This window comes from Lynx canadensis, chromosome A1 (genome assembly GCF_007474595.2).
Source record: "Lynx canadensis isolate LIC74 chromosome A1, mLynCan4.pri.v2, whole genome shotgun sequence".
NCBI classification, from domain to species: domain Eukaryota; kingdom Metazoa; phylum Chordata; class Mammalia; order Carnivora; family Felidae; genus Lynx; species Lynx canadensis.
The window spans coordinates 123710243-123727526 of record NC_044303.2 but is presented as its reverse complement, the minus strand read 5'-3'; the positions used below and the strand labels follow the sequence as shown (position 1 = coordinate 123727526).

The window sequence follows — 17284 nt, the reverse complement described above, 5'->3', positions numbered from 1 at the left end:
AAAGAGCAGTCTTTTCAAGAAATGATGCTGGGACAAATGGTTACCCATATGCAAAAGAATTAATTTGGACCCTGATCTTATACCATATTCAAAAAATTAAGTGCATCATAAAGCTAAAAGTAAAAACACTGGTTCTTCAAAGGATACCATCAAGGAAGTAAAAAGTCAACCCATGTAATGCAACAAATTATTTGAAAATCCTAATAAAGGACTTGTATTTAGAATATATAAAGAAATGTTACAACTCAATGGTAAAAGAGAACCCAATTAAAAAATGAGCAAACTAGGAATAGAAGGAAATTACCTCAACATCATAAAGGACATAGATGAAAATCCCACAGCTAACATCATACCAATGTTGGTGAAAAACAAAGCTTTTACTCTAAGATCAAGAATGAGCAAGGATACCCACTCTAACCACTTTTATTCAGCATAGTACTGAAAGTACTAGCTAGAACAACTATGGAAAAAAGAGAAATAAAAGGCATTCAAATAAGAAAGGAAGAAGTAAAATTATCTCTATTTACAGGTGACATATATGTAGAAACCTGTTACCTCTCTCCCTCTCTCTTTCACACACACACACACACACACACACACACACACACACAGTTAGAACTAATATTCAGCAAATTTGTAGGATTAAAAAAATTAACATCTAAAAATCAGTTGCATTTTTACATACTTAACAAAGAACAGTCAAAAAAATTTAAGAAAACAATCCCATTTGCAATGGCATAGAAAATAATGAATTATTTAGGAAGAAGTTTAGCCAAGGAGGCAAAAGACTTGTGTACTAAAACACTGCTGAAATAAATTAAAGATGACACAAATAAAAGGAAAATAAATGCTTATGGATTGGAAGACTGAGTATTGTTCAAATGTCTATACTACCCAAAGCAATCTACAGATTTAATGCAATCCCTATAAAAGTCCCAATGGTATTTTTTACAGAAATAGAAAAAACAATTCTAGGGGTTCCTGGGTGTCTCAGTTGGTTGAGCGTCTGACTCTTGATTTCTGCTCAGGTTGTGGGATCAAGTCTATGTCAGGCTTGTGCTGAGGGTGAGGCCTGCTTAAGATTCTCTCTCTCTCTCTCTCTCTCTCTCTCTCTCTCTCTCTCTCTCTCTCAGGTCATGATCTCATGGTTTGTGGGTTTGAACCCACATCAGGCACTTATAGTGCAGAGCCTGCCTAGGATTCTCTCTCTCTCTCACTCTAACCCTACCTGACTTGCGCTCTCGCTCACTCCCTCTCAAAATAAAAAATTAAAAAAATTATCTGTCTTCCTCTGCCCTTCTACCCTCCTTGCATGCTCTCTCTCTAAAATAAAAAAATAATAGGGGCGCCAGTCCAACTTCGGCTTAGGTAACCATCTCGCAGTTCATGAGTTGGAGCCCCACATGGGGCTCTGTGCTGACAGCTGAGAGCCTAGAGCCTGCTTCCAATTCTGTGTTGTCTTCTCTCTCTGCCCGCCCCCCCATTCATGCTGTGTCTCTCTCAAAAATAAATAAAAGCTAAAAAAAAAAATTTAAATAAAATAAAAAGTAATTTTAAAAAATAAAAATTAATAAAATTAAAAATTAAAAAAACAATTCTAAAATTTATAATGGAACAACAAATGACCCCAAAAGCCAAAACAATCTTGAGGAAAAAGAACAAAGCTGAAGGTCTCACACTTCCTGATTTCTAAACATTACAAAGCTACAGTAATCACAACAGCATGGTATTGGGATACCCAAGACAGACATATAAATCAACAGAACAGAATAGAGGGCACAGAAATAAATCCACACCTACATGGTCAAATGATATTCAAGAAGTGTGCCCAAACCAAACAATGGGGAAAGGATAGTCTCTTCAACAGAAGCTACTGGGAAAATTGGATGTCCATATGCAAAAGAATGAAACTGCACCCCATCTTACATCATACATAATAACAATCAATTCAAAATGGATGTGGGGCGCCTGGGTGGCTCAGTCGGTTGAGCGTCCGACTTCAGCTCAGGTCATGATCTCACGGTCTGTGAGTTTGACATCCGTGTCAGGCTCTGTACTGAATCTCAGAGCCCGGAGCCTGCTTTGGATTCTGTGTCTCCCTCTCTCTCTGCCCCTCCCCTGCTCATGCTCTGTCTCTCTCTGTCTCAAAAATAAATAAAACATTAAAAAATTTTTTTAAAAATGGATTAAACACTTAAAGGAAGATTTAAAACTGTAAAACTCCTACAAGAGATGTAAAGGGAAAGCTTCATAACACTGGTAATGGAAATGGTTTATTGGATAGGCCACTAAAAGCACAGGCAAGAAAAGCAGATACATCAAAGTAGAAAGTTTCTGCATGGCAAAGGAAACAATCAAAAGAGATAAAAGGCAACCTATGGTACAGGAGAAAATATTTGCAAGCCATGTATCTGAAAAGGGGTTAATATCCAAAATAAGTACTCCTACAACTCAATAACAACAACAACAACAACAAAACCCAAAAAACCCAACAACAAATAACCCTAAATTATCTGATTTTAAAAATGAGCAAAGGACTATGAATAGACATTTCTCCAAAGAAGATGTAAAATGACCAGTAAGTATATGAAAAGATGACCGACACCGCTAACCATAAGGGAAATGTAAATCAAAACCATAATGAGGTATCACTTCACACCTGTTAGGATGGCTATTTAGAAAATAATCACTGTTAGCAAGGATGTTGGAAGTGCAAACTTTGCACACTGATGGTAGGAAGGTAAAATGGTGCAGTTGCTATGGAAAACAGTATGGAGGTTCCTTAAAAAATTAAAAATAGAAACACCATATGATCTACCATCATTCCCACTTCTGGATATTTATCCAGAAGAACTGGAATCACCATCTTAAAGACATATTTATACTTTCATGTTTACTGCAGCATTATTCACAACAGCCAAGTAGAAACAACCTAAATGTTCAATGACAGATGAATGGATAAAGAAAAGGTGGTAAATGCATATCATGGAATATTTTTCAACTTTTAAGAAGAAGGGAATTCTGCAATATGTGACAACATGAATAAACATAGAGGACATTATGTTAAGTGAAATAAGCCAGTCACAGGACAAATACTGCATGATTCCACATACATGAGGTATCTAAAGTGGTCAAACTCACAGAAACAAAATAGAGTGGTGGTTGTTAGGAGCCGGGAAGGAGGAGAAATGCGGAGCTGCTATTCAATGGTATAAAGTTTCAACCACATAACATAAAAAAATTCTAGAGATCTGCTATACAACACTAATACCATATGTGTGTACTTAAAATTTATTAAGAGGGTAGATCTCACATGTGTTTTTCACCACAATAAAAAAAAAAACAAAGGATATGAATAGGTTTTTTCCCCACAGAAGATACACAAGTGGCTAAAATTCATGAAAAGATGTTTAAGAGTGTTAATAATTAGAGAAATGCAAATGAAAACCCTAACGAGGTACTTCCTCACCACTACTAATATAACTAAAAAGGCAGACAATATCAAGTGTTGGTAAGAATTTGGAGAAAATGGACCCCTCATACATTGCTGGAGGAATATATAATTGTGCAACCACTTTGGCAAACAGTTCCTCAAAAAGTTAATCAAAGAATCAATACATGGCCCAGCAGCAATTCCATTTCTAGCTATATACCCCAAAGAAATAAAAACCTATGTCCACAGAAAAAGCTGTACATCACCCAAAGAGCCAAAGCAATCTTGAGAAAGAAGCACAAAGCAGGAGATACCAAGCTGCCAGATTTCAAATTATACTACAAAGCTATAACAGTCAAAACAGTATGGTACTGGCAAGAAAAAAGACACACAGAGATCAATGAAATAGGACAGAGAGCCCACAAGTAAACCCATGTTTAGGAGGTCAAGATGCACTTGGGGCTTCATTGGTTGAGCATCCAACTTCAGCTCAGGTCATGATCTCATAGTTCATGAGTTCGAGCCCCGTGTCAGGCTCTGTGCTGACAGTTCAGAGCCTGGAGCCTGCTTCGGATTCTATGTCTCCTTCACTCTCTGCCCCTCCCTCCCTCCCTCCCTCCCTTCATGTCTTTCTCTCTCTCAAAAATAAACCAACATTTTAAAAAAATGAGAAGGTCAATTAATCTATGAGAAAGGAGACAAGAATATACCATGGGGAAAAGACAGTCTTCTCAGGAAATGGTTTTGGGAAAACTAAATAGCTACATGCACAAGAGTGAAAATGGACCACTATCTTACACCATATATGAAAACAAATTCAAAATGGATTAAAGACTTGAATGTAAGATCTGAAACCATAAAACTGCTAGGAAAAAACACAGGAAATAAACTTTCTGTCATTGGTCTTAGCAATAATTTTTTGACCAGTCTCCTGAGGAAAGGGAAACAAAAGCTAAAATAAAGAAATGAGATTGTATCAAATGAAAAATCTTTTGGACCGTGAAAGAAACCAGTAACACAACAAAAAGGCAGCCTAATAAATGGGAAAAGATATTTTCCAATCATACATCTGATAAGGGGTTAATATCCAAACTATCCAACCAACCATTATAAAATGGGCAGCAGGGGCACCTGGGTGGCTCAGTCAGTTGAGCATCCCACTTCAGCTCCAGCCATGATCTTGCAGTTTGTGAGTTCAAACCCTGTGTTGGGCTCTGGACTGACAGCTCAGAGCCTGGAGCCTGCTTCAGATTCTGTGTCTCCCTCTCTCTCTGCCTCTCCCCAACTTGTGCTCTCTGTCTCAAAAATAAATCAACATTAAAAAAAATGTAAAGAAATGAATGTTACAGGAATGTATTCTCCAGAATACGGGAGAATTATGTTATAGTCTAGAATGCAATTCTAAAATACAATCTAGAATGCACAATATCTGGAACAAATCAGATGCTTCCTAAGCAGTTCACACATATATGCCTCTGAGCTGAAACAGAAATAGCAGATATGGTAATAATACAGAAATGTGGGCCATAATGCTGAGGAACATTGAGCATCTGTCAGTCTCTCCAAAGTACTAGGAAACACTGCTCCTGAAGGATACAACTTTAACATCCAGACTTGCCACATGGGAAGAAAATAAATTCAGCCACTCTATCCATTCATTTCAAACCCACATAGCTAAACACACTTAGAGAGTGGAGCCTGCCTCTCAACAGGGCACCTAACTTCCAACAGGGCAACCGAACTTGATACTTGCTGAAAGCTTTTGTTAACTGCAGACCCTTGGTGGCTTTTCTCATAAATTCTAAGAAATATGTGACAAGGCAGCCCTCAACAGCTGCTCTGTTTTGATCTGCACCCTGTGATTTGACATTCAAGTAGCTGCATTACATATCATGTCCTTCAGCCTTCCCCTTTGTTGTTCTTCAATAGGACCAGCTTTGCTTTCCATTTAGGACAAAGGGTTATTTTACCACAGTCTAAAGATACTAATTGCTGCCCTCTTTGTTGTCTGTGTGGTAGGGAAAGAAAAGACATGATAGATCTTCCCTATTTAACAGAGGAGCCTGAGGTTATTTTAACATAGGATGCCCCACTGGACATTAAAAAGACCTTTCTGCAACCCGCAGCCTCATCATTTAAAATAATAAAAGTAACAATAATAAGCACAGAGATGTACTAGCTTTATCTTTCATGTGGTTGGGAAAAATTCACTGTGTACAGTGAGCCTACTTCAAATTCACGTCTTTGCCAATCACCTTGAGATAACTACTTCAGGAGAATTTAACTGTCCTTATCTAAACACTTGTAGGATTCCCTCCCCACCAGAAAACACTGCTCCCCAAACAAGGACATATCAATGAAGCAATATTTCGAGAAATCTCACTTAGGGAATGGATTTGCGCAACATTAAAAGAAAAAGACATTTTCACTTGTGAACACAAGCAGCACATGAGCATTGCTTTCCAAAAGGCATCCCTCACCATCTAACTGAAAATACTCCCCATTCACTCTCCAGGGCAGCACACTCAAATTGCTGCACAGACTTAATACGTGAGAGAGAGAGAGAGAGAGAGAGAGAGAGAGAGAGAGAGAGAGAGAGACAAAGCAAGAGCTGGGGACAGGTAGAGAGGGAGGGAGAGAGAGAATCTGAAGCAGACTCTGTGCTGTCAGTGCAGAGCCCAACACAGGGCTCCTATGACCTGAGCCCAAATCGAGGGTCAGACGCTTAACCGACTGAGCCACCCAGGCACCCCTGATATCGTTTACATTTTGTTCACTGTTTTACTTTCAGCCTCTCCCCTCCCCATTCTGTGCAAGCAGAGGCCTTGTGTATCCTATCCACTGCTGCAAACCTAGAGCAGTGCCCAGTACTTAGTAGGCACTTGTTAAATATTGTCTGTGAAATGGCAGAGACAGACAACTACAGTATGTAGGTACAGTGATATTCTAGTAACAGATCTTTTTTTAAAGATCCTTTATTGGTTTGTCTTGGATCTACTAATTAATTTAAAATGCATGTTCACACCAAGAATGGAAGGTGGAAAGAAAGCTGAACATTTAAACAACCTATCAGTCACTGCTAAGGTACAAACCCAACCGTTTTTTTCCCCTCACTCTTCAGGTCAGCTTCCTTTATGAGACCATCCCTTCACTCTGAGCAAGGCTGCCAGATAACCAAATTTGTCCTCTCCCGACAATTTAAACTTGTTTATTCAGCACCAGTGCTCTCTGTGAGAAACTAAGTCAACTGTCACTTTCTCATGTCATCACCTGCTAAGAGGTGGCTGGTTCACAGAAATCAGATACACTCTGTGGTCATCACACTCCAAATGGCTTCACACTTCTCTTAGCCTTGAAGCCTTGCTTCTTTTTCCCTAGCTCAACTTGTGCCTCCTGGCACATGCTTGGGGTAGGGAACTCTGCCTGCCTTGCTAAACTGCACCACAGAGCCTCCAGGTTTATCACAAAAAGGTCCAACCAGCTCTGACCCGCTGGGCTCCTCCAACTTTTGTGGACTCTGTTCCCTCAGCTTTACTCTTCTTTCTAAGCAGTGGCCCAAGGGTGGACTCAAAGCCTTTTCTTGGTTCTCGCTTAGCATTTAACGAACATAGAAGAGCATAAGGATGAATGTCCAGGCTAGAATCACAGACTTGGGTTTAAATCCTAGTTTTCTGCTTACTAGCTGTGTATCTTCAAGCAAGCACCTGATCCTCTCTAAAAATTCTCTCATTTGTAGAATTGGTAAAATAATTGTACCTCTTTCGTACGGTTGAAGTGATGGTTAAATGCTACAATAAATAAAAGTGCAACATAACAAGACCTAAGAAGTCACTGAATGCTGGCAATAACAAGGTCCTATGTGATCTGGCCCCATGACCTCTGCCACCTCATCTGCTGCTCTCCTTTTCACTCCTACTCCAGCTACACTGGTGTCCTTGCCGTTCCTCCACATGGCAGACCTGCTCATGCCTTGGGGCCCCTGCATCACTATTTTCTCTGGCTAGGATGCTACCCCCTCAGATGTCCACATGGCCAAGTCCCCCATTTCCTAGAGTTCTCTGCCCAAATTTTTCCAGTGAACTTTATCTAACTAATGTATTAAATAACACAATCTACCTGTGGCACTCCCCATGTGCCAGTCCCTGTATTGCTTGTCTCTCCGGGCACTTCCATCCCTATAAACTCCATGAAGACCAGGATATTTGTCTGTTCCGTTCACTGATATATAATCCAACTTCCAAAAGAACAGTTTCACTTACGAAGTTACAAAACTTTGCTCCCGGAGTACACAGGCCCTGTTCTACTCTATCCACTCTTTCTATGTTCACATATAATAGTGATCACCATTTTTCAGGACTAACCTGGGTTCCCTGTTTTCTAACTTCCAGACCACATGCATATGAAAAATGCTATTTTTGAAACAGATTACACATAAATATAGTTCAAAATTCAAAAGATCATGACAGTGTATAGCAGGAAGACCCTCTCTCTCTTATTTCTGTCTCCCAGGATTTCTTCCCAAAGGCAGTCAATGTTACCAGTTTTTTGTGTATCTTTCCAGAGAGATTCTATGCATATATAAACATATATGTAGATATTCTCCTTTTTTTTACACAAGTGACAATATATTTGACATACTGCTCTGTACCTTGCTTTATTTAACACTGTATTTTGAAAATCCTTCTACATCAGTCCATAACCATCTACCTCATTCTTTTTTTTTTTTTATTTTTTTTTAACATTTATTTATTTTTGAGACAGAGAGAGACAGAGCATGAATGGGGGAGGGTCAGAGAGAGAGGGAGACACAGAATCCAAAACAGGCTCCAGGCTCTGAGCGGTCAGCACAGAGCCCGACGCGGGGCTTGAACCCACGGACCGCGAGATCATGACCTGAGCTGAAGTCGGACGCTTAACCGACTGAGCCACCCAGGCGCCCCCTTTTTTCTTTTAAGTAGGCTCTACAACAAGGAGCCCAACTTGGGGCTTGAACTTACCATCCTGAGATCAAGACCCGGGCTGAGATCAAGAGTTGGATGCTTAACCAACTGAGTCACCCTGGTGCCCCCTGCCTCATTCTTTTTAACAGCTGCATAATATTTTGTGTTTTAGATGTCCCTTATTGAAGACAATCAACGTTTTGCTTTTAACAAGGATATTGTGATAAACACCTTTTTATAAAGTAATTTTGCACTGATGCAGAATAATTATCAAGGAGTGGAAATGCAGAGTTAAAGATTATGTACATTTTAAATCTTTACAGATCTTGCCAAATTGTCTTCCAAAATGGCTGTACCAATTTACACTCTCACCAAAAACTTGAGGTCTATTTCCCTAAATCCTCTTACCAAACGTTTGAACTTTTATCAATCAGATTATGTACAATATAGTATCTCATGATGGATTTAGCTTGCATTTTTCTTGTTATGAGTGAATCATGGAGGACTGTTCCCTCCTGACACCTTGGATCTACATGGGCAATTCTACCATCTAAAGGGAAAGGACCAAAGAGAGCATCAGGCTATCACAGTCTGAAGAAAAGCTTTCAAGGCCCACTGAAGCAAGTCACTTAGTCTCCCGTATTTCAAAAGAGCTGGGGCCTGAAGTGGCCCCAAACAGAATGCTACTTTGCTTACTACTCTTTTACTTCTTCTCAATGTCCAATTCTTATCATATATGTAGGTATATCAGCAAAATTATGGCAGTTATTATTTTCCTCAGCCACATTGGATACCAGAAATTCACTTCTCTGACTTCAAGTATCCTAAACACTTTCCAATTTGGGCACTTAACTACATTAATAGAAAACAGTCTTTAGTAAATTTAATTTTTAGTGACCAATATAAATTTTATTGACTTAAAATCAAAAGTGAGCTCAAGGATCTTGAGGTGCCAACAAAATAGTTCACATATCTGGTACCAACCCCAACCCACCTACTCTGTTTGCTAAACAAGGTATTGTTAGTAAATGCATTCCTCCTACCTCAATCACTGTCCAAGCCCTGGGGCAGGATGAGGGTGGGGGTTTTTCATTGAAGATGAAGTGCCAAACTGGAAAAAAACAAAACAAGGTAACTTTAGTTCTATTACATTAATACTCTCTTGTGGGTTCCAAAACCACACCTGAAAATATGCAGGGTCAAATCATGGTTAATCAACCTTCATTATAGAAGCCTGGGCTTAATTAGGTCCTACATCTTTTTGTTTGTTTGTTTGTTTAATGTTTGTTTATTCATTTTGAGATAGAGGTGAGAGAGAATCTCGAGCAGGCTCCACATTGTCAGCACGGAGCCCAATGTGGGGCTTGAACCCATGAGCTGTGAGATCATGACTTAAGCCAAAATCTAGAGTAGGACACTTAACTGAGTCACCCATGTGCCCCTAGGTTCTATGTCTTTAAAGTATTTTAGATCTACCTAGTGCCTTTAAGGTGCATTGCACCCAGGTCTCAAATTAGAAAAGAGAAATTAATTTTAAAGACTCCTCATAAGAAAAATAAAAAGCCCTTAACTTGGACCATATTGTTCATACCACAAATACTGCATCTAAATGGCCTCCAGTCTTTTTCCCTACAACCCATTTTCCACACATCAGCCAGAATAATCTTTTAAAACAAAAGACAGATTTTCTCTCTTTGGATTAAGACCTCTTCAGTGGCTTCAGGTAAAGTCTTTAGCATTTAATGTACCTTCAAGACACTGCATGACCTTGCTGTTGAAACAGTATCATGTTGATTATGGAACAGCGAGCCAGGCTGAGTTTGAATCCTTGTTCTACCCTTTACTATCTGTGGGACCTTGGCAGAATTAATTTTCCTCTTACTCCTCAATTTTCTTATCTATAAAATGAGGACAATAATAGAATCTATCTCATAGAGTTGTCGTGAAGATTAAATACTATAATAATATTCATATGGATCATAACACAGTACCAGACATACAAGTTTTGGGTCAGTATTAACGATTATCTCACTTTTTCTCTCCCTTACAACTCTGTGTTCCAGCCATTCCTTATCAGGTAAACCCTAGAATGTTACAAGAGCCATAATTTCAGAACTTCCAACATCCTATTCCTTTTTGTGGGGAATTGTCACCCAAATCCCTCTTCTCTTCTTTCAAGCCGCCCACCTTCTGTCTTAGCTTAACCATCACTTGCATGGGAAACCTTTCCAGACCAGGTCAATTAGCTCTACCATGGGCTCCATGATACCCAGATGGGGCTGCCAGATGTTATAAGGCCCAGTTAAATTTGAATCTCAGATAAACAATAATCTTTTAGTTTAAGTATGACCCACAAAATATCTGGATATCAGATAAATAACAATCTGTCAGTATAAACGTGTCCCATGCAATATTTGAAACAGACTCATGCTAAAATTTATCTGACACTTCATTTTAACTGGGTGTCCTGTATTTTATTTGTCAAGCCTACACCCAGGAGATACTCTATCACAATAATTTTTGAAATGTGACAAGTGGTTCTTTGTTTCTCCCACTAGAGTGCCAGCTCTGTGCCGGAAGGACCCCGGAAACTTTTTTCTTTTCTTAAGTAACATCTACACCCAATTTGGGGCTCAACTTGAGATTAAGAATTGCATGCTCCACCAACTGAGCCAGCCAGGCACCCCAGGACTCATGAAGCCCTCATAGCTGTCTTAGACCTGGCATCACAGACAGTCCACAAATACCAAGGAATATATCACTCATCAGTACAAAGCTCAGGTACTGCCTGTTGGGAGTTAACTACAGACACTAGCCTCACATCCACAGGTGGATAAAATGACCCTTCTGCTTTTTCACAATATCTCCAGGGTGATATTGACTTCCCAATGAAGGCTTTAAGGTGACCCCCCTACTTCATGTTCAAAAAGGACTTTGAGTTTTCACTTATTTCACTTGACTCTCAAGCCAAGTATTAACAACCACATTTAACAAATGAGGAAACAGAGGCTCAGAGAATGTAAACAGCTAGCCCAGGATGACCAATAAATGGGAGCAACAATATTGACCCTAGAAGTTGACTTTGTGCTCCTTCCACTGTACCAAATGGCCATCTGGGCTAATGAGAAGGCTCAGAATTCCTAGGTCCTTCCTCCTCATCCAGAAAGCTTCTCAAGGAAAAAGTCTGACATCTGAGCCCTCTCCACAGATTTAACTGCTCCTCCCATAATGGTCCCCCAGCAAAAGCTTGAGAGAAGACAACAAGTCCTAGCACCTGTATCTTGAAAGACCGGTAATTCTTACCTCATCTCTCAAGTTACAAATGACACTGTTTAGGTCTATAACTAAAGACCTTGCTCAGAGTTACAGGGAAATAGGAGTAAAACTTACCAGAACCCCAAATCTGTCTCTTTTCTCTTTCCTGCATCTCTACGAGTCAACACCCCCACATGCAACTAAATTTCTAGGGACAGGGATTTAAATTTGATTATACACATTTCTCTGCTTTCTTCTGACATGAGGTGGGAATGGCTCAACCTGCTCTTGCCTTACCTAGCAACCTCACTTCTTGGAGTTCTTCTGGAAAGTTCATCAAACTGAGGGTTGTGGGTTTTCTGCCACTGAGAAATGCCTACAAGGCTGACTAGATGCTACTTGTGCCCCTTTTCCTCAGGATACGAGCCCCTTAGGAAGGTTCTCTCAGGCAGAAGACTCCAACTTCTACCAGGACAGGAAGCTAGGAACCAAACCAGCAGTGCCCTGAGGAAACTGCCGCATCCAGTCTAGTCTTTCCTGCCTGGGCACTCCGCTTCTGGTTCCAGCTTTATTTTTTTGAGCTTCTGAAGGAGCAAAAACGGAGAGCAGGGAATAATCAAGGAGGACTGAGCTGCCCCGGGGAGCGGGTTAGAAGCTAATGACATAAAACAGAAAAGGCCGTGAGCAATTCGATCAAGCTAGCAATGCAACCCTCCAACCATGTTATGTTCGTAACAGCTCCAGTTTACTTGGTTTGGAGTGGCAAGGGCGGAGCAAATGTTATATGACTGCAAATCGGCAATCGGAGGTTCGCGGGGCACTTTTTCTGGTTGATTTCAGCACTATTGCCTGCCTGGCTGGCTGGAGTAGCTCCCAGATACGTAGCGCAGAGGAACTTGCGGAGGCTCTGCTCCCCGAGAGCGGCGCAAAGAGGGATACCCGGGTCCTGGGGTCCCGCCTAAAAAAAAAAATTACAAACGCAGTCGAATTAGAATTACTGCTTGTATGGGTTACTAAGAAAACTCCTGTGCTGACAGGATTCTAGTTGGAGCCTTCGTTTGGAGTTCGGAAGCTAATTTTTGCAAAATTACCAACCTGGATTAGAGGCTGCGTAGAAAGCGCTAGCATGTACGAGATTATCCGGACCAGGACTCGGCGACAGCCGCGGAATCTTTTTTCCGGAGCAATTAAGCCCCTGGGCGGTACTCGGCGCCGTCTCGGCCGGCCACCGCCCCGCCCCCACCCTTGGAGGCGCGCACTGCTCCAGCTGCGAACCTGGGTTACCTGGGTAACGCAGGACGCGCGCGGAGCTAGGAACTCTCCGTGGGTGCGCTCACCCTCGAGTAGCTCCTCCTCTGCCTTGCGGGCTGCGCAAGCCGGACGCTGCCAGCCGCTCGCTCAGAAGCGGTTCTTTAGCCGGGAAAACTCGGCCTCGTGCCGCTCAGTAATCAGCCAGTGAGAAGCCAGGGGTGTGGTAGAGGGCAGAAGCCCGCCGAGTACTTAGGGCCTCGCCGCCGATTTCGCCAGCCTATTTCGCACTTTCTTGAGGGCCTTCGGTTCCCCGCAGGTGGGGAATCACCGAGCGGCCACCAGACTGCATAATGGTGACCCCCTGCCCCACGAGTCTCGTGAGCCCCGCCGCCCGGGCTAGGAGGCGGGACGACCAGAACCTCCGCGCCCCGGTGAAGAAGAACAGGCGCCCACGTCTCCGCAGGAAGCAGCCGCTGCAGCCACTGAGCCCGTGCCCACTCCCCGGAGACTCCGGTGTTTGCGACGTGTTCGAGTCCCCCAGCTCCGGATCTGATGGTGCAGACAGTCCCGCAGCTTCCGCGGCGCTAGGCTGCAGCCCCCTACCTGCTCCTGCCCAGCAGTTGGAGCAGCTAGATCTACAGACCTTCCGTGACTACGGTCAGAGCTGCTACGTCTTCCGCAAGGCGAGGGAGAGCCACTTTCACCCGCGGGAGTCGCTGGCGCGGCAGCCACAAGTGAGGCGCTGGTAGAGCGAGCTCCCCACCGCCTCTCCTCTTGCTCTTTCTTCTGCTGTTTGCTCTCCGCAGCGCCCCCGCCCGCGCTCACGGAGGTTCTCAGTCCAAGCCGGAAGGGGCTTTGGAGGACCGGGCCACCGTCCTCATTTTACAAATGGAGAAGAGTGGGGCCTAGATGGCTTAAGTGACTCGTCCGAAGTTTCCATACTGGTTAGCGGGGACACGGTAGAATGCAGACGAGTCAAGAAAGTTTCTAGGCTCGAGTAAGGACTCCTCCCGACCCCGGGCAAGCTATTTAACAATTCTGAGCTTGTTTCTTAATCTGAATAGTAGGGGCCCCTTCCTCTGACTGAATTGATCTGAGGATTACACAAGGTAATGTGTATACACACGCGGCCCGAGGGCCAGGTACGAATGTGAGCATTCCGGCCCCTTGCCCGTCCATTGCTCTCTGCGCAGCAGCGCTGCCCAGTTTTTCCCCAGTTACCAGCGCATTTACGTTTCTCCTTTGTGCCTTCCTCCAGGGAAGCTCCCTAGTTTTTTTTGGCTGGTCCCTGACGCAGACCTTCTTTGCGCTAGGCTCAGCCGGTCCTCCCCCCACCTCCCTCCCGGCAGGTAACGGCGGAATCCCGCTGTAAGCTGCTTAGCTGGCTGATCCCCGTGCATCGCCAATTCCGTCTCTCCTTCGAATCGCTGTGCCTGGCGGTGAACACTCTGGACCGCTTTCTTACCACCACCCCTGTGGCTGCAGACTGCTTCCAGCTGCTGGGGGTCACGTCCCTGCTCATCGCTTGCAAACAGGTACTTGCACACGGGGTCTTAGGGGACTGCCAAACTCTTGGCCACTCTCTGGTCACCACCCGGCTTTCCAAGTGCACACGACTTAGTGCTGGGCTTTCTGAATAAATTTTGTTAAACATTTCCAAACGTATGCACCCCACAGCTTTAACTTGACAGTTTTCCCCCACCCCCAACCAACAGTCCTTTCACCTGGCCCCCAAAGAAATAGGCTGAAGTCAGTCCCAAGAGTAAGTCCCAACAGCTCTTGGTAGCCTTGTTATTCTAGGCCCCCCGGGGGGGAAAGTCTTTAACACTTCTCAAATCTTTTTTTAGCTGGACTACTGTCCAGTTAGAGAAACTAAGCTGGAACTATACCCCAGGTGATTAAAGGGGAAGTAACGCAGAGGCGACGGCCCAGCTATCTCGCTGGAAGGGATGGGGGACAGAGGGAGTGCTGGTTTTCTCCGGGATTTCATACGGGGGTGGGCGTCCGGCCCTGGATGCTGCTTTGCGGGGTCTGAACGCCCCTGTATTAACAGGTGGAGGTGCACCCGCCACGCGTGAAGCAGCTCCTGGCCCTGTGCTGCGGTGCCTTCTCCCGGCAGCAACTCTGCAACCTCGAGTGCATCGTGCTGCACAAACTGCACTTCAGCCTCGGCGCACCGACCATCAGCTTCTTCTTGGAGCATTTCACTCACGCCCGCGTGGAGGCCGGGCAGGCTGAAGTCTCCGAAGCCCTGGAGGCACAAGCCTTGGCCCGCGGCGTGGCGGAACTGAGCCTGGCCGACTATGCCTTCACCAGCTATACTCCCTCCCTGCTGGCCATCTGTTGTCTGGCGCTGGCCGACCGTATGCTACAGCTCCCGCGCCCGGTGGACTTGCGCCTAGGCGGGCACCCTGAGGCTGCACTGCAGGACTGCCTGAGCAAGCTGCAGCTACTGGTGGCCATAAACGAAACCTCCCTGACTCACATGCTGCCCTTCCAGATATGCGAGAAGTGCAGCCTGTCCCCGAAATTGAAATGAAAGAGACCTTTGGTTTCCTTTTTTATCCTAGCCCAGCTGCTGGACCTCTCTCATTGCTTTGAAGGAGTACAGTTTTGGCTCACAGAGGGGTTCAGGGCTCCTACTTGATCACGAGGTCATCCTGCAGGTTGCAAATAGTGTAGCATCTCCTTGTTTATTTATTTTCCTAAGAGCACATGAGAGACCCGAGTTTTTCCCCAATAAAAAGACTATCTGTGTTGGTTTGTCTGAATGCTAGGATTGCCCGTGTTATCTCAAGGGAAGGAAGGTGAAAGCAGTTGGGGAATAGAGGCTGTCCTTAACGATGGAAGGGTCCTGCCTCCCTTCAGTCCACTCTGTAGTTAGCATACCTATGTGGGAACACCAGGTCTGAGGGTCCCTTATAGGCCTGTATCCTGTGACCCTCTTATGAGGCTGAGAACTGCTCATTCCCAGAGGTCCAAAGGGAAGGTGGGATGTGAACTTGAATAGAACCCACAGCAGGCCATGCTGTCTGGAGGGGCTGGGGTGCAGAGGATGCCCAGCTGGCAAGCTTTGGTGACTATACATGCCCATGAACTAGGGTAAAGCAAGAGCTACCCTGGCAAGTAACAGATGTTGGGAATGAAGGCATTGCAGGCAGTTGTGACCACTATAAATACGGCCCATTTACCCTGCAATCACTTGGTTCAACAGTTCACATATGTCTTACACCTGCTGCATGTGAGCCCAGGATAACAATGACATAGTAATCGTGGCTATCATTCAGTGCTTAAATGGACCAGGCACTGTGTTCAGCATTCATTATTTTAATCCTCCAATACTATGAGGCTGAGTTGATTATCCCATTTTCCATAGAAGAACACTGGCCCACAGGGTGGGTAAAGAATAGTAGAGGAACCAGGATGTGAAGGCAGTTGATTGGACTCCAGAGTCCCACCCTCAGCCACACTGCTCAACATCCCCCACTTAGAGGTTTGTGGAAATGCTCAAAAATAAAACCCCTTCTTCCTGAGGTAGGAGTGAGACAAGTTATCTACTCAGTGTCTTCCATTCAATAGAAACTATATAGGGGCCCCTGGGTGGCTCAGTTGGCTAAGCCCCTGACTCTTGATTTTCAGCTCAGGTCATGATCTCAGGGTGGTGGGATCAAGCCCCGAGTTGGGCTCTGCGCTGGGCATGTAGCCTGCTTAAGGTTCTCTCCTGCTCTACCTCTCTGTCTCTCTAAAAACAAAGAAAGAAACTACAGGGACCATAGCTAGAGAGCCAGTACAGTCCCTGCCTCCAGTCCTGTTACAAGCATCATTTTACAAGTAGGGAAACTGAGTCAGAAACGAGACTGAGGCTTGCTGGAGTTAACTCCACAGCTGTCTTACCATCTTCATTCTCACTGAATCTGTTGGAGGCCCAGAATCTCAGTTCTGTCAACTCCAGCAAATGTCTTAACCTCTCTGACCCTGACAATCTTGACACCAAATGAGATCCTGAGGTAGTATAAAATAGTGATTAGACAAGTGGGCTCTGGAGTCAACTTGCTAGGTGACCTTGAGCAAATCTCATCTCTGCGCCCAAGTCTCATCTGTTGAATTAGAAGAAACAATAACCTATTTGGTAGGATTGGAGTATGGATTTAAATAGACTTCAAAAAAATTTTTTTAAACACTTACTCATTTTTGAGAAAGAGACAGAGTGTGAGCGGGGAAGGGCAGAGAGAGGGAGACACACAATCTGAAGCAGGTTCCAGGTTCTCAGCTGTCAGCACAGAGCCCGACTTGGGGCTCAAACCCATGAACCATGAGATCATGACCTGAGCCGAAGTCGGACGCTCCGCTGACTAAGCCACCCAGGAGCCCCTGGAGTATGAATTTAATGAGATGTTCCATACAA

At 44.0% G+C, this 17284-nt stretch overlaps 1 protein-coding gene across 1 annotated transcript; it reads left to right on the top strand.

Moving 5' to 3' along the window:
* The first annotated feature begins 13100 nt into the window (after positions 1 to 13100).
* On the top strand, positions 13101 to 15418 carry CCNO (cyclin O). The gene is made up of 3 exons (XM_030301689.1): positions 13101 to 13613; positions 14229 to 14414; positions 14933 to 15418. The coding sequence occupies exons 1-3, from the start codon at positions 13230 to 13232 to the stop codon at positions 15416 to 15418; spliced, it is 1056 nt and encodes a 351-aa protein (XP_030157549.1). The 5' UTR covers positions 13101 to 13229.
* The last annotated feature ends 1866 nt before the right edge of the window (positions 15419 to 17284 follow it).